Consider the following 27,419-nt stretch of genomic DNA (forward strand, 5'->3'; position numbering starts at 1 on the left):
AGGCGCACCGATAAATAAATGCCTGCTAAAGGTTCATATATAGGTTCATATATAAGGCGCACCGGATTATAAGGATGAATGACCAGCAGGTGGCAGACCTGTCCACAGTACAAGGCAGCTGTTGTCTGTAACTACAATTCATATATAAGGTGCACAAGAATACAAGGCGCACCTTTGATTTCTGAGAAAATCAAAGGATTTTTTTGCGCGCCTTATAGTCCGAAAAATACCATATTTAAAAACGAGAATACAAGGACATATCTACAAGTGGTAATCAATGTAACATCCCGATGTGGCATCATGACAGAATGTAGCGTTACAGCGACGGAACTCGACTTAGTAAACATAGTTCAATGTCAATAACACACACTTCATTCTTTTTTTTTTCCTCGTCTCTGCCATAAAAGTAATTTGACTGAACATCTGTTGTAGATTTTGAAGCAGATTTGTTTTAATGCTGTATTTAACAAGCCTCTTTAATCTACATAGACTGATGCTAACCTTTCTTCTATTATGCTATTTTAAAGACATCTTTTTTTAAACACCTAAAGATGGCTGTAGACTCAACGTAACGTTAATCAGAAATATTGGAACAAAAATGTTACTTAGAGCAAGGAACCAATGCAAGTACAACCCATATTTCTGATCCACCACAAAAAAAAAAATTAAAAGTTTAGATTGTGGTGTCACAAATTTGTGTTTTATCATTATATTGTATTGTTAAAGTCACCTTCACCTTCCAATATCCAATCAGTCATGTGATCAAATGGAGCCTGCTAAATCCTGCAATGGAAGTATCGGGAGATTTACTGTACCACAATATTTATCAAGCAATACAAAAAGTGGCAATACAAAAAGTGCTTTTTTCAAAGGAAATCTACTACCTCTTCAGGGAATGGCTTGAGAAAGCGCTGTTCAGCGTGAAACGGCACCGTCACCACGACATGCACCCTCCCTGTACCTGTCGCCCTAAATGTAAGAAAGAAACGTTTCCACGAAGAAGCCGGTGAGTGCCGCGTTTTCTTTCTGCTATATGGTACTATGATTTCAAAAATACCTTTTATGACGTCTGAGAAATTCCCATTTTCATCTGTATGCAAATGAGGCACGTGGGGCATTAAGTTGGCATCCTTGACCACTATCTTCTCCATCAAGATAAGCAAAAGATTTTTCTTGTGGGACGCATAGGGCGAATAAAAAAAGAAGATGGACTTAAGGTGGGAAAGTAGTGCTCTGGGCCATGGCTGCACAAAGCCTCATTAGCATACAGATTAAACTGGGAATATGTTGGTAATGACATCATGGACAGGAATACTCAAGGTATGTTGGGAATCACTCTGCACTTCACTACAACACTTTTCCAGCAGATAATAAAGAACAGTCTTGGTGATAGACTGACTTTAATGCTTATGTTACATTTCAACAAATCAATAGTCCAGAGTATGCCCGTGAGAAGTAACATTGAAAAATGTAATTTTCTTTCAACATTCCTCTCTGCAGTCTCTGTCTGCAAATTTGCAGTCAACTTTCAGCTCAGGTCAGGTCAACATCTGCAAAGAGTGGTCATCTGCAAAGAGTTTGTATGTTCTTTGCGTGGGTTTCCTCCAGGTACTCCGGTTTCCTCCCACACTCCAAAAGATTAGATTGTGAGCCCAATGGGGACAGGAACCAATTTGTAAGGCTTTGTGCAGCGCTGCGTAATCTGTGTGCGCTATATAAAGAATTATTATTATTATTGTACTATTCATATACCATATATGCCGATACTGGGTGTAGCTTTCACATCCACCTTTAAAGGATATGTTATCTTTAACAGTTATAAAGGATCTTCCTTTTATGGATTGTAGTAGAATTCAATGCACAGTTTAACCTTTATAGATCCTCATATTTTAAAATTAAATATCACAGATGTTAATTTAATTTAATGGAAGGAAAATATTGTGAGCTGCATTCTTATCAGTTTCTCTTTCTCTCTTCCATAGTAACTAATGCTTGAAAGTGACCTTTCCAAAGGATTTCCTAATAACTAGATAGTTTGGTTAAGCATGTGCGACTGCTTTATGGCTGAAAGGTCAGATGCTTAAGTACTTGGGTTACGTGAAAGCACTTTTTTTTTATTTTACACACTCTGGTTGATGCATGCTGCTTAAATGGAATAAGAATCTCATTATGTAAGCCTCGACAAAAGACATATTTAGATAATGGAGTGATTAAGCTGATGACATGAATGATGACATCATTTTACGGCCCAAGGGAGAAAATCCAAGTTGGACATAAACCACTTCCAGCTTTGAATGTTTTTGCTTAGAATTTGTACCAGGATTATTAACATCTCCTACTAATAATAATAATTATTATTTATTTATATAGTGCACACAGATTACGCAGCGCTGCACAAAGCAGGTCATATCAGTCCCTGTGCCATGGGGCTCACAATCTAATCAACCTACCAGTATGTTTTGGAGTTTGGGTGGAAACTGGAGTACCCGGAGGAAACCCATGCAAACACGGAGAGAACATACAAACTCTTTGCAGATGTTGAACTGGGTGGGATTGAACCCAGGACCCCAGCTCTGCAAGGCAGAAGTGCTACCCACTCAGCCACCGTGCTGATATTATAAAAACTAACATTACAAGGCTTTATTGCCTAAAGTCCACCCCCCCCCCAATATGAGAAATATATTGGCTCAACAATGGTTCAGCCAATATCCATTTCTCTTGATTTTGCCATAAACGTGGTAAGAAGTGTAGATGTTTGTTTCATAGGGGATAAGGAAATACACAACTGCCAGACATCTCAAGTAGCGTTTTTTCTTCCACAAAAAAAACAAACAAACGTTTTAGAGCTCCTGGAAAATGAAAGGGGTAACGTAACCCTGCAATATGTTATTAATCTAAGACCCCGAGGTAGCATACGGCCACCACATAAGTGCATTTTGCAAGGCACGGTACGGAGCATGCTCTATCTTTTGCCGTTAGAATGGCCCGGCAGTATGTCTCCCTATGGAGAGTAGGCAAAAGTAGTATGGTCGCTAACATCTAGGACTGACAAACGGAGACTCCGAAGAAAAAATTAAAAACATTAATATAAGGTGTAGTCCTTGTTATATTAATGTTTTTTGTTATTTCTTCCGTATTTGCTATTTTAAGTTAATACATTTTAATAATCTGACTTATATGGAGTAGAGTCTACTTGGATGTAGACACTCTGTAGAGTCCGAGACGTTAGCACCATACTACTTTTGCCTTCTCCTTCTCCATATGCTTAGCCATCCCAAGTTCTAGTTTTTGGAACTTTTGGACACTCTGTTGGCTAGTGGCTACTTAAGGACATCAGGACTGAATATTCCTACACTGAGGAATATCAGACATCCCAGTACCCCCCTTTGGTGCATTTGGCAATTTGACAAGTGGCAACCAGGTGTGCACCCCTACTTAGGAGTTGGTTTTCATTTCCCTGTTTTGGAAGAGATCACCAGGCGCTCTTCTCTGTTTTGATGGGAGGGGCGAGTGCTGCTCTCCAGCTAAACAAATGCTATGCCCAGGTCCTGGCCCAAATGTATGCTGCGCACAGTTACTGGAGCGAACGTAGCACAATATTCGTGTGCATGAAGCCCAAAATTGAGTAGCGTTGACGCCCATCATCCCTACTGATCAGATGTTCTCAGGAGCCTCTTAGAACAAAATGTGTACTCAAAGTGAACAAAGCATAAAGCCAAGGCTACGCAGTGGTCATATCGAGAATATTGCAGAACAGTTCCCTTTCAGATGGCTGGACAAGTCGTCAATATTCAAAAACGAAAAACTACAAACCCTGAAAAATATCATTATAGAAATGACAAATTATGAATGGATTGATATTCTTCTTTAATGCACCAGGATTGTGTCTCAATTTGTGGCCAAAAAAAAATTGAAACTTAAAATATAACAACCATCAAGGTTTAGTGCAACATATCAGCATCAAGCAAGTCAAGAGCTGGGAATCAATATAGACATAAATGCATCATATTTTTCTTGTGGTGCTTCTTTACCATATCCAGTATTAGATTACATTGTCTAAAATAAGTAATTCTGTCTCATTGCCCTCAAAACATAGAATTTACAGGCATCATGTTCATTCTATGATGATTTTACCATGCAAATGGTTTGATAACTTTTTGTTTTAACATTTACTATGTTCCCTTCCCAAAATCTAGAGGGGTTTCTTCTGCTAACTACAATACACTTGTATTGATCTCTGTGACTACCTATCTAACCTAACACCTCGTCATGGTCCAGGGCTTGGAGTGTTTGTATACTGTGCTGCTCTTTTTTGCTTGTTTTTAACCTAACACGTAAAATCCATTAATTGTTTGGTTTCATTAATCTTCATTTACTTAACCCTTACAGTATAAACACTTTATTGTAGACCATGTGTAACCCAGTAAATGAGAGATCTATTTAGTCATCATCTTTGTGCTTGAGAATTCACTTTACGTATAAACACATAGGAATTTTACAGCATTTCTCACTTCCAGGACAAGCTTAGAAGTTTCTATGAAGCATCTGTGAACCTTTGAAACAACATTTCGCAATTCGCTTAAAATGTTAAACATCTGTGTAAGGGAAATGTAAGGCGTTACTGATGGTAACTGTAAATTCTAACATATTTTATCTTCTAGAGCTGAATTCACAATTCTGCAGGCTTCGGAGCAGAAATCTCCCGGCGCTCAATGGGGCACATTTACTTACCCGGTCCAGTCACGATCCCGCGGCGCGTTGTCCGACGCTGATTCGGGTCTGCCGGGATTCACTAAGGTCGTGCGCCCGATATCCAGCAGGTGTCGCTGCTGCGCCGAGGTCCACCGGAGTTCACCTTCTTTGTCCCGATGCATGTAAGGGCTGATCTTGCGACACAATTTCTTTATTTCATTCCGCTGGTTCGGGTTGTCCGACGGCCACGCCCCCGATTTCTGTCACGTGAAAGGCGGCGGCGATGCGACACAATCCAATCGCGTGCACCAAAAACCCGGGGCAATTCGGCAATATTCGGGAAACCCGACGAAAGTGCTGCGTTCGGACCCTTCGTAAATGAGCCCCAATATATGTAGGTTCTGGAAGATATAATCACTGTACATACACTGAGAAACTATCTGAGTTAGAATTTGGTAAGATCTGTGTTGCAGTCGCTCAGTTAGAAAGTCAAAACCTTTAGGCGTATTTGTAATTGTGATCAGCAGAATTGTGAATGCAGCTCTGGGATAGAACAAGGGCTATTAATATCCTTCAGCAGTCTCCAAAACGAAAAACTCAAATATGGCCCCATTTATATTTTTTGCTTAAGAACCAAGCAAAACTATTATCGCGGTGACATGTGCCTTGTATACACGTGGCCCACAAACGTGATATGGGGCCACTTACAAGATAAATTGCGGCTTTTTTTGTAAACTAATATACAATACAAAAAAAAACCAACTAAAAACTGTCTTAAAACACCTTTTTGAACCGTGCTAAACAAAAGAAAATGTAATAGCAACTATAAATCACCATGTTGCATTGGCGATTTAATATCTCATAGACAAGAAACGTTCAGTCTCGCAGCAGGATACAGAAGCCTATACAAATTGCAATACCTACTGGCAGTGAAGCACTAAATTGACATCTCCTCCGCAACACTCACACAGGGTAGAAATGACTCGTTCATAGAAAAATGTCATTTACATCAACCCATCCGCCACAAGTTTGCAAAAAAAAAAAAAAAAACTGCAGAGGCATATCTTTTTAAAGGTGTTAAAACCCACATGGCAGATTGTTCTGATGAAAATATGAGGTTGTATACCAAACCTATAACAAAGCAAATGCTATAATTACAGATGGTGAAGTATCTGTGTAACCCACTGAATTAAGGAGCAATTACAATTAACACATCTCTCACAGTCTGCGAGTCTCCTGGTGCTGTATGATGCTGGGGTCGTCACATACCATCAGTACCATGTACGGCCATTATATATAGGCACCGACAGGGAATATACAGTACCCTTAATTATCACCTACAGATCCATAAACCACATCAATATACAGCAATCCGAACTCTTACAATACATAATATAGCACAATTGGTACAAATGGACTAAAAGGGAATAATATAAAGAAACCATTGGCATATACTGATCTATTTACCATTAGACAAGGGATATATAGAGAAAGCAGGGGCGAGTACAATCCGTAAAGGGTCACCTACTGATGCATCACAATAATTGCTTTCATTTTATTAAACGCACTAAGACATAACCTAGAATCCGCAATTGCAGTTTTTAGACTCGTTGAATGTTGCAATTCAGATAACACAGAAGATATAGTTATGTATCCATTCAGTATGTAATTCCTCCATAAAGTAAAGCAGCCATGATGTAGATCTAGACCCCCTAGATCTACATCAAAGGCCTTTCACTTACTCTGAACTGATGAAAGGAAAATCTATACATTATCCATGTTTTTTTTCCCTCCCTATAAGGAAGCCTCTGGGTTGAATCACATCAAGGCCTTTTAAAGGGATGGACATTGACCTATAATCTTTAAAGGGGCTGCCTACTGTTACAAAACCTTACAGTATAAGTACAATATTATATTGAGGTCTTGTACTTACCCCAGTAAAGTCCCATGTGCTTCTTCCTTCCGATGGATGGAGGGAGTGTGGGGGGGGGGGGGGGTGCACAATCATTACTGTCTACACACCCCTTTTATCATAGCCACTCCTATAGCAGTGGTCAGAGAAGTGTATCAAGGACATGGATGGAAGGCAGTAGGACACGGGACATCACAGGAGTTCCCAAGTTCCCAGTAAAGTTTTGTATTAGTGGCCAACCCCTTTAATAGGTACAAATGGACAACTGTTACAACATGTGCTCTGGTCTGGCTGTTGGGTATGGTGTCTAAAGTACAGTATTTTTCGGACTATAAGGCGTACCGGAGTATAAGGCGCACCATCAATAAATGCCTGCTAAAACGTCTAGGTTCATATATAAGGTGCATCGGATTATAAGGTGCACCTGATTATAAGGATGAATGACCAGCAGGTGGCAGACCTGTGCACAGTTCAAGGCAGCTCTTGTCTGTAAGTACGTTTCATTTATAAGGCGCACCTTTGATTTTCGGAGAAAATCAAAGCATTTTTCGTGCGCCTTATAGTCCGCAAAATACGGTATGTTAATAAACATACTTAAATTAACACTTAAACACATAAAAAGCGCAGATCATGTCCCGTCTATTGTACTTGTCTCCATATGATATAAACATATGCGCCTACATAACGTCTTCATATAGCATCTCATTTCCAACCCACTGGACATAAATACTTGTTTAACCTACTTGCTTCCCCTCTGCCACATTGTCCCATCTCACACTATAACTACGCGTCTTGTGTCTTTATTACATTCCCAAATGTTCCAGCTGCTTTCAGTCAAGGCGAAATGGATATCTGTTTAAATTTTTAAGTTTTAAAGGGTTTTTGAAGTCGCATGCTTATTATTCCTGAGGATGTGGTCAGGCATTAATTTACTTTTAATGACCCCGTTCGAAGCAATTATATTTTCATTTAGAAATCGTCGATTGACTAAAATGTCTGATAGGAGCTGCAGACTGTTTACATCGTGGCACCGTCCTACAGTCCCTGTAATGTACTTTACAGGATCATCGGAGATTTAGGAAATGAAAGACAACGAGCTTACAGGGTTTTTTTTTCAGTACAATTAATTACAAAGTGGGTAATTTTATTACATAAAGCTGGACGAATCGCTTACATATTTAAGGAAATTATTTCATCTCGGCAGACCCATTCCAGGCAATTAAACCATTTGGTTTCGATTTTTTTCTCCCCCATAAAGAGAAATTGAGATAAATACTCAAAAAACACAAAGAAACTTTATGACTTTTTTTTTTTTTAAAGAGTAGAAGTACAACCCATGTGCTCAATGTGTAAAAACAGAAGATACGTGATCAAGGGACCTGACATTTGCAATGAATTTTAGAGCCGCATTCAAACTGTGAAACTGGATCCCTCCAGTACCCGAGGTACCTGCATTACATTATATTTCTTCTTTCACATCCTGAAATATTACCCTTTAAGGTCTGTGTGTAATTAAATGTAATAGTTATTGTGCATTAAAAATGCACATTAAATACCTCATAGGAACAAAGGCCAAATATCTTATGTCTAAAGACAAAGGGGTTCAATCCAGAAACAAAACATTTGCCGTTCCAGCACAAATAAAATATATACTAATCAAGACGTTTCTGATAAATCCAAAACATTATCTACACAGGCATAAGGATGCAAAATGCCACCTACATTATTTTCCTGATATACAATTTATACAAATTAAGAAACAATATAAAATATACAAGATACAGATGGTCCCCTACTTAAGGACACCCGACTTACAGACGACTCATAGTTACAGACGGACCCCTCTGCCCACGGTGACCTCTGGTGAAGCTCACTGGATGCTTTACTATAGTCCCAGATTGCAATAATTAGCTTAAAAGTGTCTGTACTAAAGCTTTATTGATAATCCTCGGTCCTATTACATCAAAAAATTTTGAAACTCCAATTGTCACTTGGGCAAAAAAAAAAAATTTGTCTGGAGCTACAATTATAACATATACAATTTCGACTTACATACAAATTCAACTTAAGAACAAACCTACAGACCCTATCTTGTACGTAACCCGGGGACTGCCTGTATAAATATCGACCTTTATCCTAAATCAGTGATGGCGAACTTTTTAGCGGCCAAGTGCCCAAACTGCAACCCCAAACCCCCCTTATTTATCCTGAAGTGCCAACCAATTATTGCTCCCTGCTCTTCAACAACTTTCAAATCACATTGGCCTCCTGAGGACAAGATGGAAAATTTGCATCATTTTAGCTTCTTTCCAGTGTCCCTCTGTACTCAGAGAATCGTGGGGCCAGCAGAAGGTCCTCCAAATATAATTTGGCCCTGTCTTCTCATTCTCTCTCTTCCTACAGGCCCAAGTAGTGAAGTAAGTATCACTGTAAAATATGACTGGAAGCAGCATCTTTGAAGTTGCTTGGAACTGCAGGAAGATTCTTTGATGTGCTGGGGCGATGGCCGGGGTGCCCACAGAAAGAGCTCTGAGTGCCGCCTCTGGCACACGTGCCATAGGTTCGCCACCACTGTCCTAAATTATAGTCACAAAAAAAGATCTAGAAGAAGTTGCCATAATAGAGAGTGATGTACCAACACTTCACTGCAAATGGTTGGTCGTATCGGGCAAGGAATGATGGTCTTTGGATCTTGCATGGTGTTCAGGGCTGTCTTTGATGGCCAAAAACATGGTAGGTTGACCATGAATTATTAGTATGCTTGCTATAGGGTTACCGTAGCATAAAACCAAAAGCATTGGTAGTTAACTCATACTGGGAACGTTTCCGACATATATGTTGCATGAATTCTTATGCACCATTAACCGGGGAAGGACAAAATAATATTTTGCTTAAAGCCTCTACCAGGTTGATCTACATCCATAAAGCTGAAAGAACACATGATACCACCTATGGGCCACATATGGATCTATATGATACAGTGACCTATGTTTGTAACCGAATATGAGATAGGGTGGTATTCACCAGTTCCACACTTCTTTATTTTGCAGTAACACAGACAGGATATAGAGACATTGTTGTTGTACAGGCCTACATTGATTGCCTCGATCAGATGAATACTGTATTTGAAACATCCTCCATTTTGAACTTTGGATGTACAATTCCTAAGCATTGTGGTCAGATCCTTACAGTTGTCCCAAGCCTTCATGCTCATACATCCCAAAACTTAATTCGCCACTACCGGGAGATTGTTAAATATCCATAAAGATCCCACTTATGTTTGGTGCAGAGTCTGCTTCGTAACCCAGTGACCAAAAATGTAAATTTTGATTTGTCCATAAATATGTTCATAATTTTTCCCTGGGACCAAATTCTTTACCAAAGGGTGAACTTTGGGTAAAAATTTTTTGCCTCAACGTAGAATTGTTGTAAAGTAGGAACTCATCCATAAGTAGTACAGGTCCTTACTAAGACTGTAACATTACACAATACATTTATGAAGCCATCTTATCCCCAGATGACTGGATGTTAATATTTGCACTTCTAGAACGACTTACTGTCACATTTCATATACTGTATAAACATCAGGATCTTAAGTAATAACACAATGCTTACCTTTCATAATGCCTCCGAGTACAGGTGGCTGCACTAGTACTTCCTGGATTTCCACCCAATTCATCGTAAATATGTTTCCATTGCCTCCGAGCTGTTATCTGTACAAAAGCGAGAGGCGGATTTATTTTTAATATTAATGCTTTCTATATTACGGCCTGCAGACTGCGCATTTTACATTAGACAAGAAACAACATTGTAAAATTATCTACAAGAACATTTTGTGTAGCCGAGCGCCGTATGATCCATAGAGTCAAGACTCTTCAAACAAATTATTGGTGGAAGAGTTATTACCCTGCCCTAGTTTCTGTAAGCCACAGAGGGGGTTTATTACACTCGACTACATCTTCACTCTCATATGTTTTCAAGACAAAGAACCTGATTTACACTTATTCCAGAACAGCAACAGGAAAAATAAATTTAGCATTTCAGCAGCAGTTGTGAAATGCCAAAGGTAAATATCAGCCCTTAACCTGTTCCTGCCTGCACAACGCACGTCCTCTTCAGGCTCTTGTCTTAATATAATATTAATGAGTGTGTACAAGGCTCTGTTCATGGTAATTATTTATTTATTTTTTTTTCAAATGTGCTCTAAATGTGTTCATCTGTACAACTTGTATTGAGGTTAATGACTAAAAATGCATAGCATAAGTTAGGGGCAAATTAAGACTCTTAGGGCGAAAAAAAGTAACATACTTAACTGGTATCACTACAAACATGAACAGTGGGGCCAACAATTCAATCATTTTTTGGGTCGGCTCCAGATATCAGTAGACCCCTGGGCGACAGAGCCTCTGTAGGCCTCTTTGCAGTAAACAATGTAGCGGCACTAAAAATTCTGAAACTGAAACAGTCTCCTGTTCCCTAAAATATTCCCTAGTTTATCATACCAAATAGCCCCATCATGGTTATTTGATATACTCCTCATGGGTATTTTATTTAAAGCCAATCACACCCTATGGATTTGTTAGATAAAGCACCCCTCAACCACATGGATTTCTTATGTACAACCTTATGTGGACCCCTTCCCCCAGCAGCTCTGGGCCCCGGCACTTGTCCGGGTATGCCCAGTGCTGGCGCCATACCTGGGCCCAAGACTATAAAGTACACAGACATCTAATACACTGTGTTTTTCAAGGTTTATTGTTTGCCACACTTGTCAAAAATACCTGCCAGGCTTGAACAATTGCAGGCTACAGCATTTTTTATTAAGCCTGGACAAGCCATTGATCACGCCTTGGGTGGCTTTTTGTAAATCCCGGGAAATCCTTTAAAAAAAATTGAAGGGATTGTCTGACAAAAAAAAAAAAAAGTTATCTTTAGTCATCAATTTTGCCATATAATATAGTTTTCTGGTATAATATCAAATTTTTTTGTCCCCTAGAAAAGAAGTTAATTTCCAAGGAAATGCTCCATTCTGTGTCAGGGGATGCCTTAACTTTGTTACCGAGATGCTTATAAATTTTCAAAATGAAATTATTTTTATAATCTATATCAACTGGGAGGAGAACTCAGGACCCTTGGGAGTCAGAGGCAGCGACTCTAAAAAAAAGTCTTGTGAGACACAAGCTTACCGTTTACAGTTAGCCTAAAAGCCTCAATAGCAATCTTCATTAGCACCTAATACTTGAATATGGAGATTTGAAGCTATCTAGCTATACATCTTACATCTTAATAGGATACAAATAAGGGTCAGAAAACATATGTAAGATTAGATCGGTAAAGTATTGATATAGCAATAAGCTCTCATTTTTTTCTCCCTTTAAATGCCTCGGGTACCACCTACTTGTACAAGTCTATCACAAAAAAAACAGAGATGCCAAAAATAGCTTGCAAGTGCTTGATTTTGCGTTCTAGTGTTTTAAGGGTTTATTTGCAGATCTTATATCCTGCTGCATAACACATTACCTCATGTCCTAGAACTGTCAACTTCCCAAAGCCTATATCTTATGTTTACACGTATGTGACATTAAAGAAGGAAACGTATAGCTATGATTGGAGTATCTCACAATTAAAACAGCAATGGGTTCCGTTTAATCAGAGCAGAATCTGGAAACAATTAGTGATGACATCTTACATTTCTCTACTGGACTTGTTATCTGTGAGTGTGTGTTATAGCTGAACGGTTTACATCGGGGGGGGGGACAAAGAAAGAAAGAAAAAAAACGAGAAAAAAAAACCGATCTTAATCTTTTCTGCTTTATCTAATGTTTTCTTGGTTCAAAGAACATAATGTTCAGTGCGTGACCATCAAAATGTATTTGTGAGCTAAATATAGAGCTCTGATGTCAGATAGCATTAGTTAATAAAAAAGAGCGGAGAGAATTTTCAGGATAACTGATAACTTCCTGTTTATCCGCTTGTGGCATTTTACCCATTAAGCTATTTTACACTACAATTTAAAGCACATAAGTGCAAAAAAAACAATTTCTTAATGGCCGACGCCGATGATGTTTTAAAGCTTTTAAATACATTCCACATTATTAGACATGAGCAGATGTCAGGTATTTTGCCAAGCGAAGTTTTCTTTTTATACAATCTTGGCTGCTTATACAATAATAAGCTCTTTCTTAACATGGGAAAAAATTACAGACCCAACTAATTTCCTTGACGGGGGGAAGAGTTACATGTGTTTTCCACTTGTACATTTTTTTCACGACAAGTTTACAATACTTCTAAAGCTGGAATTAATCAGGCGCCTCTCCAAGGCTATTTCAATAGACCCCCTATGCGAATTGCTATTCTGAAATATTGTTTATTCAAGCTTTTACTCCAAATTTTGTTAAACAGAGAAAAAACGTTACATTTCGCAATTCATTCTGCTAGCGCAATCTCAGGACCTCATAGGTTATTTTGAAAAGGTGTTCATTGGCAAAAGTCTGAGTCACCCCAGCAGGAAAGTCCATTTGTGCAATATAGTTACTGAAAATGGACAATAAGATCTGTATTTAAGAATGTTAAAAATATGGAGTTACCGTACAATGTATTTTGGTTACTAGGCTAGTTTTTGGTTTAATAATCATTCCTAATGGTAGCGTCTTTTCCAAGCCTGGACCAAATCTAGTCGTCGGAGCCACAAATGAACTGAGCTCTACGTTGGATGGGACAACCATCGGCCACTGTCGTGGCAGAGAAACCGCACAGAGGTCCTACTGTCATGACCAAGCTGTGCACTGCTCACCTTGTATCTGTCGTTGGACGCTACATACATCAATGAGCAATAGGCTGCTCACTGTATGTATTTTATCGGAGGAGAGGGAGGACCATAGGTAGTCCTACAATGGCTCCCTGCTGCATTAGTGAAGGTAGCACGAATATGACATCATGAGCTCCTGTGATAAAAGAGTGAGGAAGCCCTTGGACAGTGGGAGAAGTCCCCATTATGACTCCTTGCGATGAAAGTGAAATGTCTAGGGCTATCATTATAGGGAAATCAGAAAGCTCCTGAACTCCGGATTATGGAAAACGTGCATCAGATGCTCCTCTTTCATGGTAAATTTCTAATATTAAAGGGATAGGGTGCATTTGTTAAAGAAGAAGTCCTCGGTTTGTGTGATGGAAAATGATGTGTTTCTAAAATCTTCATGGTTTAATTCCTGTGGCTAAAAACCGGTCCATAGTCATGTGATGTCACCAAGATGCATGGCTCATTACAGCTTGGATTCACTCTCAGTGCACCTGTGTAACATCACATGACCATTGACCGGTTTTTAGACACAGGAAGTAAACAATGTAGCTTCCTGTTTAATGATAGCAAGCAGCGGTCTACAGAAAGTGTGTTGCAATTTTTTTTTAAAAAAAATACTTAATACACAAACAATATCAATTATTTACTGAAAGCGGACAACCAATTGGAACCCTACTGATCTACTGGAATTTTTTTCTGCTTCCTGGGGTGGAGGGTTTAAACTTTAAGTGACATTTATGTGGATTCTGTATGGTCCTGAATTGTTGCGACTTGTAGACCGGTTTCATAAAAAAAAAAAAAAAATCATAAAAATCATTAAAAAAAAAAAAATCTCTAGACCGGTTTCATACACGAGTATATGGACATTTATAAAACACTATATATGGTAATATGGAGGCGATGAGAAGAACAATAAAATATTCAACACACTTACCGTTTCATATCCTCCCAGTTTTTGAGCAGCTTGAAACATAGTCCAAAGGTTAACTGTTAGAAGGACAATAGGTATTTAGATAAGCATTGCATTAACCAGAACACTTCAAACAAGTACATATTAAAAGATAACAAAACAATCTCAGGCCAAAACTGAGCAAACAAAGAGATGCAGATATATTTCACAATCGTGGAGAGAATAACTGTATTTCTCTCGGCACAAGCAGTGAAAAATTAATGAAAACTGCACATGGAAAGGCTTAGAGCTTGTTGTTTATAGGTCATGATATACGGGCAACACGACTCGAGAATTAAGAGAACGAAAATGTTTAGTCTGAGCTGAAAGGAAAACATTACTATTTACTGAAAGTACACAAAATCAAAAATCAGACCAATTGCTTGGTGATGAATTCATAAAAATATAGGAAGAAAAAAAAAAATCAACAACAAAAAATTGACACCAGAATACAAAGCGCACATCCTGTCCTCAACAAAAGTAGAAAATCCTGTTTGCACACTAAGAGATTAGACAGAAAATAGAGGAAGTGCGGCTGTAGCAATCTCATTACTAGCATATTTCCAGAATACTGCAACGCTTTACATTTTTTTAAAAAGTTTAAATTTCTACGGTATATAATAAAGTTACCATCTTCTGCAAAAAAGAGAAATAATTTTGCTCAGTCGTTTGAGTTGATTACATACAAAACATACTTAGAATGTTTACTGGTACTGTATCCATGATAGTTCTATGCCACTACTGTCATTTGCAACTACAAGCGGTCCCCTACTTAAGAACACCTGACTTACAAACGACCCCTAGTTACAAACGGACCGCGGGATGTTGGTAATTTCGTGTACTTTATCCTTAGGCTACAATGATCAGCTATAACGGTTATCACAGGCGTCTGTAATAAAGCTTTATTGTTACTCCTGGTTCTTATGACAACCCAACATTTTTAAAATCCAATTGTCACAGAGACCAAAAAAAAATTTTGGCCTGCATTACAATAATAAAATATACAGTTCCGACTTGCATACAAATTCTACTTAAGAACAAACCTGCACAACCTATCTTGTACGTAATCCGGTGACTGCCTGTATTATAAAGTATCCTTATACTTGGGTTTGACAACCTCTATAGATGTGTTGAGGTATGTGGTTCACCAACTTAAAAGGGTTCGCCCAATTTCAGCAAATCATTGATAATGATATAAGTTCTACAATTTTCCAATACACTTTCCGCACGGTTTGCTAGATCTCGGCTTGCTGTCATTCTGCAGGAAACTTCATTGTTTACTTCCTGACAATAAAAACTAGTCATGTAATGTCACACAGAGCTTTATGATAGAGAGCTGTGTGTTATAATTAGTCATGCACCTGTGTGACATCACATGACCAGGGGCCAGTTTTTTAATGAACACAATGAAACTTCCTGTTGAATAACAGCAAACAGAGATCTAGAAAACTGTGAGTACATTGACAACTTGTCATTACAAACAATCTCAATTATTTGCTGAAAGTGGACAACCCCTTTAACTTTGTTGGTCCCTGACACATACAGTAAGTCCTTCCCTGTGTTAGCCAACTATTGCCCAATGTGTTGACATCACAATGGACCACGGTGGTCAATGACTGACTGCTAGTTTTACAGAGGAACAAAACCCTCAAATTATAGAAGAGGGGATGATCAATATCTGAAACAAGACTGGTTATGATAGATGAGAAATGCAGTTGTCATTGTCTAGATTGCTTAATTCCATGGGGGTCATTTACTAAGGGCCCGATTCGCGTTTTCCCGACGTGTTACCCGAATATTTCCGATTTGCGCCGATTGTACCTGAATTGCCCCGGGATTTTGGCGCACGCGATCGGATTGTGGCGCATCGGCACCGGTATGCACGCGAAGGAAATCGGGGGGACGTGGCCGAACGAAAACCCAACGGATTCGGAAAAGCCGCCGCATTTAAAAAAGGAAATTGTGTCGCAGAGCTTGCACTCACCTTCATCCAGGATAGGATCGTGAACTTCGGTGCATTTCAGGGAACTTCAGCACAGCAGCGCCACCTGGTGGACGTCGGAGGAACTGCCTTTATAAATCCCGGCCGGACCCAAATCCACCGCAGAGAACGTGCCGCTGGATCGCGAACGGACCGGGTAAGTAAATCTGCCCCCATGTGTCAAACTTGGTCGTAAGATAAACTTTCTGATGACTTCCCTATGACTTTGTTAACCCTTTAAATCCCTGTGAAGCCACCATTTCCACTAGGATAGCTGCTCACCGTGACGTCTTTGGGGACCAACGATAATAAGGAAAATTGCATCTTTTGTCCGTGACATTTTTAAGGGTTAACATCTGTGTTCGGTTCCAGCACCAATCGAAAAGTGTTACTGGCGTGGGTGAGCACAAATGTTGAACCCAAACTTCTGGTTCAAGTCCGCTCATAAGGACAATTTTGACTACAACTGAAGGCCCAGTGACACCATGGTTGGAAGTGCTACCAAACTGGCCATGGATCGATCGGACTGCGGATCCGGAGCTGTAGGCGCATGTAATATACACACACATAATGGCTGCTTTTCCTGTATTAGAAACAGATTTAGCAAATAATCATGAGATCATTCTTTAGGAATCCAACTCATGATGGACACTTGATTAAAACTTCTCCAGAAAAGAACGTCATATTTGCTTCTTCCTAATACAACGGTCCCGAGCCATGCCTGGCTGAAGGAGCCGAGAACAGTTCTTGCAGTCCAATTACAATTACGGGCCCTTATCCATTTCCTAAGTGCACGCTGCTGGCCTGGCTTTCTTGCTTGCCACTTGATAAAAAAACCCCATCAAATTAAAAGCAGCTTCATAGCGCGGGACTTAAGCCCTATTTGTTTAATACTCTCTTGTTTATGGGAAGTTGAAGAAATTAAAGTTAGACGACGCAACCCCTTCAACACAAACAATTCCGAAAGCCTGGCTGAACCTTCCAATGTTTTCCAAATCCATTAACAGATTTGCTTGGGTCTTGATTTAATCTACTGCGATGCATAATGTAACAAAGCTGTTCGGAGAACATTCATTGCTCTTCTATCTTATGCAGCCAGCTTAGAGACAAACATTGTAATCATCTGCAGTTATTGGAGTTTATCATGGCTGCCAGAGCTCGGCAGCAATCAGAGCCAATTAGGTATGTAAATTGTTATGTAAAACATGCGAGGGGTGACATTCCTCATAAAGTAACACATGGTTTCAATGAAGGACGGAAATATCTCCAAGTACTTATTGGAAATTTAGGGAAAGAACAATAGTTCTTAGAGCTGGAGGACTACAGTATTGCTTTGACTGATTTCCTTCAATTCACATAGATGACTGGAGAAGTAGACATTACCGCGTCAGCCACTAACTTTTTGGCCTTTCATTGTTTACCCGCCAATAAGGTACAATGATGCTATAAGACTTACGTGAGACCTTCAGTTTTACCTCCAACATTGGGTGGACATTGCTTGACTACATTCCCACTCTAACTACAGTAATATAGAAGTATGGACTACAACTTTACCGAATTTACTGAACCATCCTATTTTATTAATTCTGTAAAATCTGGAAACAACCAAGAATCTACCATCAAAATCTGCTAAAAATCTAATAAACAGGGGGCATCTACTCATACATTCAGAAACACAGTGATTGTGGTAATCATCTTCTATTTGTCATCAATGGCCTCCTTCCTTATAAAATCAACTTTTAGAATTTTACTAATGAGCCTGAAGAGTTCCTGGGGATCTTAAAAGAACCCTGTGTTGCAGCTTCACAGGCTGTTACATTGTTTCCCCCTCAGCACTTTCTCCTACCATCTGCCTTATGTAATCTCACTGCAGTAGAGGAAGTTTCAGCACACAGTGGTAAGGGAAAGTGCTCTTGCACTGTGTAACAGCCTATGAATCTGCATGGAAAGGCTCTGGTAAAAAAACACCCGCAACCCTTCAAGCTCATTTGCATCATTTAAAAAGTTGATTTCAGAAGGAGGCAGGACTCTAGTCTAAGAGTCCTGCTCCCCCACACCCATATCTAGAAATTGGCAGCACTCACAGGGTCTGTCTATAAGTCTGGGTAGGATTCAATAAACATATTACATGAAAATATAGAGTAAAACCTATAGAAAACGCTATATATAGATGTTTTAGATCTTAAACCCCATTATCTGGCTTCCATATGTACCATGGACATGTACCACCAGGATGAAGGATTGTAAACCAACAGACAAACCACTATGAATCCAGTGTAAACCAAGCACACTGACATACTGGTGTGTACCCCCTTTGACATGATCTACTCTCTTTTCAGTTACTTGTGTCCTGGTTTTTACAAAAAATAAAACTTTGTAAATAAGCTTGTGGGGTTCTTTTTTTGTAACAAGGAGGACATAAGAAGCTAAAAGAAGAGCAGATCCTGTCAGAGGGGGCACACACCAGTATGTCGGTGTGCCTGGTTTACAATTCTGGATCCTGATGGTAAATTTCCTTTAAGGCATAGACTGTTTTCCTCAAGGGATAACCCCACCTTGAATGACTTTGTGAATGCATACATTTGTCAGAGAATACAAAAAAACGCACTTTAATAAGCATTAAGAAATCTAGTTTTATGAGGCTGAACACTATCAGAAATTCTATGGCATGCTAGATGAAGAGCTTCTAATTAAAACGTTCCCGTAATGCCAAAGAAGAGCCGGACCCTTTAATGGAACTGAATAATATAGACTTGTATAGATAATGACACCTCACAGACATAAACATAAAGTAATAAAATTACAGAACACAATGGTATCGGGGCCTTGCATTCTATTATATTGGTGATGGTAATTTTGTTATACTTCAAAGTACGGTACGTCTTTTCCATGAATACAAACTGACACGTTGCTTACACCAATGCAAAACTGGACTCCGCATCAGTTCAGTCCAGTGCCCCTGGATCTTGAATGGACCGGGTAGGTAAATCTGTCCCGATTTACCTACCCGGTCCATTCAAGATCCAGGGGCACGTTCTCTGCGGAGGATTCGGGTCTTCCGGCGATTCACTAAGGTAGTGCGCCCGATGTCCACTAGGTGTCGCTGCTGCGCTGAAGTCTGTCGGAGTTCACTGGAGTTCACCAAGCTATCCTGGGTGCAGGTAAGTGCGTGTCAAGTGACACTTTTTTTTTTTTTTTTTTTTTTTTAAATACAGCGTTTTTTCAGAATCCGTCGGGTTTTTTTACGGCCACGCCCCACCCATTTCCGTTGCGTGCATGCCGGCGCCGATACGCCACAATCCAATCACGTGCGCCAATAACCCGGGGCAATTCAGAGAAAAGCGTCGCAAAACGGTAAAATTCAGGTAACCCATTAGAAAAACGTGTTTCGGGCCCTTAGTAAATGACCACCAATATCTTAAAAGGTCCTTTGCCAAAAATGTCCAAAGATCTGTAAAATATAATGTGTATTTCTGTGGAATCTTATAATTGTGTCTCGCAATGTAATGCAAAAAACCATGACCGTTTAAACTTAATGTTGCATTGGATAAAAATTTGTTGGGTAAAAACTAGTAAGGTTTTTGAAAAAAACACTGTACAAATTTAGACAAATATGGACAGAGATAAGAACCTCATAAAGAACACCATGGGCAATGTCATCAATTAACCACAACAAAGAGAAAGTAAATTGATAAAAATCTTGTACTTACTTTGCTTAAAACCTAGGTATGGTATCCTCTCGATGGGCGTTTTCCTCTCTTTCATATACTTATACAGTTCTACCAGAAATGCCTGCTCATCGGCTTTGCACTCTTCGCTCTTACATCCTTCTCCGGCTGCAGCCACATTCGGTTTCTCCTCGGCAGAGATCTTCTTGCAGTTGCCGTTGGCAGTCTTGGCTTTTGGCAGCACTGCCTTAATTTCACACTTTACCTAAAAAGAATTGTGCACAGTGCATGAGCTGTAACGTCACAGACAAAAATACAAGTTTTTAACTCAAATTACAAGCGTTTCTTTGCTAATCAATCAATTGGTTTGGTTTCTTGTCAAGTCTTATAAATACGTAGCGCCAAAGCGGGTCACACTCCTGCTGAAAGCATGTCTTAAAATGTGTAAAGTCGTGATATACATGGCTCTTCTGAGTGTGTATGTCTCTTAGGATGGGTTAATGCTGTAGGCACAAGGTGCTCATACACATTAAAAGGAAATCTACCATCAGGATCAGGGATTGTAAACCAAGCATGCTGCCATACTCTCAACAAATCCACTCTTCATGGATGAGAGAAATGATGGATAAAAAAAGAAAATTGACCAAATTAACTTAACACCATCCATTGGCAATGTGTCAATGTCCAAAAAGAAGCCATTTGGGTTCAAAATTTATTACAAAAGATTTGTAAGTAGGGCTAGAAGACCTTTTCATCCATAATCTTCCTTCTTTTGTTGGAAAAGACTTTAAAAAAAAAAAAAATTAAAAAAAATTTAAGGCTGCGATGGTAAAACCAGATAATCCTGGTGTTTTGCCTTCATCCTAATCTATATACTGTGACGATACTAGAATCTCTAGGAACGCCGCTCCCCATGCCGTCTTTGGGGACCTACGATAATAAGGAAAATTTGCAGTAGTGCCCACAACATTTAAAGGTGTATATATCCACCTTAAAGGAATATTTAATAATTATGTACAGAATGGGACTCATTTACAAAGGGTCCTTACTAAGGATTTCAATACGATTTCCGTTTTGCGCTGCATTTAGCAGGGAAATTTGGATTTTGCCGCATCAGCGCCAGCTTGCACGCGACACAAATCGGGGGGGGCGGGCCGCCGGACAACGCGACGGATTCGGACAACGCGCAAGATTTAACATTTAGAATTGTGTCGCAACTTACAAGCACCGGGAAGAAGAAGGTGAACTCTAGCGGACCTCGGCGGGGAAGCGACGGATGCAGGAACTCGGGCGCACGATCTTTATGAATCGCAGCGGACTTCATCCTCGTCCGACCGTCCGAATCGGGGATCGCGACAGGACCGGGTAAGTAAATTTGCCCCAATGTCTGATCGTCAGGGACCAATTAGTGGACAAACCATCTCTCTATTGACTTCTACAGAACTTTATAAACAGTTTTTAGGACGGCGTTTCATGTACGTCCTATTCAGAATAAAGCTGTTAGAACAAACGTTTTTTCATGATAAAATCCCTTTAAGACTCATTCGCAGGAATACACTGGTCAACAGAGAATCTCTATACAAATAAGCAGCATGTACATAAACAAAATCCATCTTTGACAACAGCCAGCACCAGAAGAATCTCGAATGTTGTTGATATTACATTTCTATTTTCCATCTAAATGCTGGAGAACGGGTGGGGGGTGGGGGGGGGGGGGCACACAGCCCTCCCCAACCCCCACACAACATAAATCCAACATTTACCCACAAGGCTGTCATGTTTACTGTTTGACTGCGAAAACATTTGAGAAAGTTATAATGTCACCAAGATTAAGCTAACACTACATGACATGAAGCGAAGAACACTGTCCTACTTTCGGCTCCATTCTTAAGACAAAATCAGTCCAGTGTCAAATTAACGCTGCAGTTTTATAGAAAAAGGAGAAAAAAAATAAATTCCTTTGTGCTAAAAATAGCCATCTCCATCGGAGACACTGGAACAATAAACAATCAAGAGGCAGCAGAAATGAAAGTGAGCTTTTAAAAGATTACCTTGGCAACAGTTTTGCCATCACAAATATTAGAGGCATCTTTCACTCCGTTAACCGAGTCTCTCCGCTGCGGGCATTGCTTCTTTTTGCGTGGTCGGCCTTTCAAGTTTGGGGCTGGAAAGAAATGCAAATCAATTAATAGAGAACATAATAATAATAAAAAAAAAAAAAAATTAAAAAAAACTATTAAAATAGAGTGAAGGCTTATGAAGGCACCAAAAAAATTCAGCCCATGTAATTTTTACTCCAACTTCTCTAATGTTCTAGATACTTGGGGTATAAAATACGATATTAAAGGGCATCTACCACCAGGATCAAGGACTGTAAACCAAGCACACTGACGTATTGGTGTGTGCCCCCTCTAGTAGGATATGCTCTTTTTTATCTTAATAAACCCATTTTTTTTTACCAAAAAAAAGCCTTTTAAAATTATGCAAATGAGCCTAAGGGGCTCCAGGCTCCATAAGTGTTAATGCAGCCTGGAGCCCTTCAGACTCACTTGCATAAAATATTAAAGACTTTTTTTTTTTGTTAAAAAAGAAGAGCAGATCCTGCCAGAGGGAGCACATACCTATACATCAGTGTGCTTGGTTTACAGTCATTTATCCTGGTGGTAGATGTCCTTTAAGGCTAGAATCACAAACGCCAGGACATTATTGTGTCTGTTTTTCCAGACAAAACCAATAGTTTATTTGATGGTTGATGGTTCTGCTTCCGACTTTGGTGTAGAAAATAGCATTTAAAACTTAAAGGACATCTACCACCAGGATAAAAGACTGTATGGAAATGTCCCTGAGAGGCTCCAGGCTCCATTAACACCAATGGAGCCTAGAGCCCCTTATAAATAAAGGTATGGCAAGGGGTTAAGCTTTTTAACCTTTACACGGCACTGGTGGTGCTTTGTAGAGGTCATATCAGGTGGTAGGATATCCTTAAATCAAAAGATTGATCCAGGATCAAATCATTTTAGAGACAGTGACACCTCTGGTATGTGTCTGGTACTGCAGCTAATTGAATGAATGAGTAAAACACAAGACACACGCCACGGACAACAGTGTTGTTGATTCTGGATAAAGACCTTAACCTTTTTGTGTCATCTTGAACAACTAGAGGTCAAAAAGAGAGAATTCTAGTACAGGCGGTCCCCTACTTAAGGACACCCGACTTACAGACAACCCATAGTTACAGACGGACCCCTCTGCCCACTGTGACCTCTGGTGAAGCTCCCTGGATGCTTTACTATAGTCCCAGACTGCAATGATCAGCTGTAAGATGTCTGTAATGAAGCTTTATTGATAATTCTTGGTACAATTACACCAAAAATTTTGAAACTCCAATTGTCACTGGGGCAAAAGAAAAAAAATTGTCTAGAACTTCCATTATAAAATATACAGTTTCGACTTACATACAAATTCAACTTAAGAACAAACCTCCAGACCCTATCTTGTATGTAACCCGGGGACTGCCTGTATCCACAATGAGGGGCCCTCTACAATAATATCCAACTCTGAACTTCTCATAAACGCATGATGGACAACCCCAGGAAACAATCAAGAAATCACCATTAATCAAGGTTAAAAAAAAATAGTGCATGTTCAATTTTCAAAAAGTTATAAAGATTTCAAACTTTCATGTCCAGTTGAAGTAGCCATCATCAAAGTCTGCCCTGCTATCTGATGTGGTCACATGGAATAGTATACCCGTGATCTATCAGACGAAGGTTCTGCTCCATTTAATACAAGTTTTGAGAAAAGATTTTTAAATAAAAGATACTTTAAAAAAAAAAAAAAATCAACAATAAACTTTATTTAAATGGAATTCTGTAACATGGTTTGTGTAACAGACAAAAACCCACAAACTTTGGTCACACGGGGGCCTAAAAGAAGCCATAATGAAATTAGGCGTACACAGTCCAGTGCGACCGAGAAGTCGCCAGACAAAAGATACTTTACTATTTTGAGGAAACAAAAGAACCGTCTGACACCATTTCAATTTCGGGCTGTAATCTGTCAACAGAGTAATTCCCCCTCTATTGTCTCATTCTGCACTTTAGGACTAGTGACCATTCAAGCTTGTATCCGTTATTGTGAAATAAGAATGAACAATTAGAAACATATTATGAAGAATTCCTGGGAAAATATTCTTAATTACAAAATCCCAATGGACAAATCAGAACAAGGAGTTGGAAGAATGTAAGCCATGTCACACACGAAACATTTGGGACCAGGCTGTCTCCATGCAAGTGCGGTGTCACTTATACATATTTAGATGTATAACGCAATAAAAATTATTTTATTCTGGCTTTTTAATATTACAAAGCTAAACGAAGGAAGCTCCCATAGACCAAACACACAAAATCAGAGTTGTCAACAATGGAAATGGAAGTGGGAGGAGGTGAGGAAAGATTTTTAAAAAGTGGGAAAGGAAGGTAAAATAGGGAGGTCGGGGGAGAGGAGAAGTGTGGAGGAGAAATGTCCTTCCACCTATGTGAGTCTTGTCTACAGAGGGAACCGAAGTTTTGTTGTCCCAGTTGTCAGGTTGAAGAAAAAACCTTGGGCCAACATGCCCATCAGAAGGAAGGCAAAAAATATCTACATCTTAGTTTCTCTCCTCTGCACCCGTTCCAGTTCTATTATGTCCTTTTTATACACTGATGCCCAAAACTGTACACAATATTCCATGTGTGGTCTGACCAGGGATTTGTATAAGGGCAAAACTATGTCTTTATCATGAGAATCTATTCCTCTCTTGATACATCCCATAATTATATTTGCTTTAGCAGCAGCCGCCTGGCTCTGGTCACTAAAATTAAGTTTACCATCCACCAATACGCCCAAGTCCTTTTCAGCTTCAGTTTTACTAAGTAATTGACCGTTTAGAACATAATTATACTTTTTGTTTCCATGGCCCAAGTGCATAACTTTACATTTATCTACATTAAACCTCATCAACCATTTCTCTGGCCACTCCTCAAGCTTCCACAAACCCCTCTGTAATGCTAAACTATCGACCTCAGTATTTATTACTTTACACAGCTTAGTGTCATCTGCAAATATTGAAACTTGACTGTGTAAATCCACTACAAGGTCATTAATAAAAATATTAAAAAGTAGTGTTCCCAATACTGACCCCTGTGGCACTCCACTGGTAACGTCAACCCAATCTGAGTCTGTGCCATTAATGACGACCCTCTGTTTTCTATCACGAAGCCAACTTCACCAAATTTCTCAAAAGAGACGGTTCAGGTCAACGTCTATTCAGTTCCAAACCCATGTTCACATATATTGGAAAAAGTCCAATACAGCTCACCCCTGGAGATCCTTGTAGTTGTGGGTCCGATCACATTTCAGGTCCGTGCCATGGAACAAGTTTTCCGGGCACCAATGAAACAAACAAAAGAGAAAAATTAAATGAGATCTGGACTAAAAAAAAATATTCCATGTTTTGTTAGGTTACATTAAAAGAGTGACTAAGGGTATGACGAAGGGCGTTTTTTCACCCAAAATGCGTCGGCTTGTCTGCATCTTTGTAGTCACTCTTTTAATGTAACCTAATAAAACACGGAAAAAAATTTAGTCCAGTGCCGGAACTTTTTCTCTTGTGTTTGTTTCGTTGGTGTGGAAACCCATGTTCGTCCAATTGTTCTGGAAATTGGTATAGAATCACTTTAGGCTACATTCACACGGACGTATGAAAACGGCCGTATCCGTACCGTCCCGTACTGTTTTTTTACAGATTACATGCGGCCACATCCATTTCAATGGACAATACGTCTGACCATTTATATTGCCGTTGTTAACTCCGTTCCGTACCGTACCGTATACTGGCCGTATAAAAATATAGAGCATGTCCTATTTTCCCCCTAGAAGTCTATGGGGACGTATAAAATACAGGTTACATATGTGCTGCATACGAATAAAAAACGTCACGTATATACGGCCTGTAAATATGGGACTGGAGAAATCATACGTGCGTGTGAATGTAGCCTTAGTCCTCTAAAACACAGATGAAAAGCTCCTGAAAAGCTCTTAATCTCATTCTGTAAACCTAACAATTTATTTTTAATTTCCCCCACCCATCCCCCTTCCCTAAGCTCAGAGATGAATGACAGCAGTAGAAAGTCACCACAATAAAAGATTTTGTCTGACAAGAAGCAGTAAAATTTTGGATTTGCTTCGGTGCGTGAAGAACGTCAGGTTCATACGGAATTCATGCACCGAATATATGGCGGGTGTCAATGGTGATCACTGAGTATCGCGCCACAGAACTTTGTTTCATGTCTAAATAGCATAGTTCATGAAAAGCAAGTCAAAAGCTAAAAACTATCCAAACAAGAAATGTGTCACCTGAACAGCAATTATTAACATATTATGAGTAACGTTCTTTCGAGTACTTTGCAAACAAAGGCAGCTGACAAACAAGACGTTATCAGAAGCAAAGGCTACAAATATGACTTTAGAACAGAAGCTGACTCACTACTGTGACATTTTCGCGTATGACTAATCACTTACTAGAAATACTGTACTTTCTCTTACAAGATGTGGATTTATTGGCTTATTAACAAAGTTTGCATTGTGTAACTCAACTTTTCCTCTAGTAAACTGTGCTGGAACTGAATGCATGAAATCTAAAAGATAGCCTGCGGCTTCTGCCGGACACTCTCATTGATCAAAGCTTTAGTAAACTGATGACTGTATAAGATTCTAGAATACTCAAGAATAACGGGATAAAAGCACAAAATGTACTTGAAAACGCTGACCAATGAATAACCTGCCCATGTTAACTGCTGGCAGGCAAAACTAATAATGGATCTCCCAAATGTGGTCACTCATTAAGCGAGGTTGATTAGTAACAGATACGATCACTGACTAATCACAAAAAATAAATAGATATTTGGTCAACATACATCAAAGTCAACCACAGCCATTCATATAATAGGTGATCTTTGTGATCGTGTAATTGTCAGATCAGTGGCGTAACTAGGAGAGGCAGGGCCCCATAGCAGGCTTCTGAACGGGGCCCCCCTTCCCACCTCAAAAATATACTTATTTCTATACTCACTTGTGTGAGTTACACACCATATATAGTATACATACACATACAGCATATATACATCACATATATGTACAATGTGCAGCATCTGTATATAACGGTGCACATCCTCCACTTTTTACTTTGTCAGGTCCGATGATGGGGCCCCTGACACTGTGGGCCCCATAGCAGCTGCTATGGCTGCTACTACTGTAGTTACGCCCCAGTGTCAGATGCTATTGTGCGTATGTTGTTATGTAAGTATACACATTATTAAATCACAATCAATAAATATGTAATTATAATACCAACACTTACAAATTGAAATGCAATCTAC

The 27,419-nt window shown here is 39.4% G+C and overlaps 1 protein-coding gene across 2 annotated transcripts in view; it reads right to left on the bottom strand.

Annotated features, from left to right (window-relative positions):
• The window catches only part of ARID5B (AT-rich interaction domain 5B), a 232,458-nt gene that overhangs the window by 27,742 nt on the left and 177,297 nt on the right, over positions 1-27,419 (bottom strand). For both annotated transcript variants that reach the window (XM_072131033.1, XM_072131034.1), the window contains 4 exons: positions 22,053-22,165; positions 20,044-20,266; positions 14,338-14,390; positions 10,220-10,317 (listed from right to left, as the gene is read on the bottom strand). In XM_072131033.1, coding sequence (XP_071987134.1) covers positions 10,220-10,317; positions 14,338-14,390; positions 20,044-20,266; positions 22,053-22,165 — 487 coding nt within the window. The remainder of the gene's footprint in view (positions 1-10,219; positions 10,318-14,337; positions 14,391-20,043; positions 20,267-22,052; positions 22,166-27,419) is intronic.

The sequence above is a fragment of the Engystomops pustulosus genome, chromosome 11, assembly GCF_040894005.1.
Source record: "Engystomops pustulosus chromosome 11, aEngPut4.maternal, whole genome shotgun sequence".
In the NCBI taxonomy this organism is placed as follows: Eukaryota; Metazoa; Chordata; class Amphibia; order Anura; family Leptodactylidae; genus Engystomops; species Engystomops pustulosus.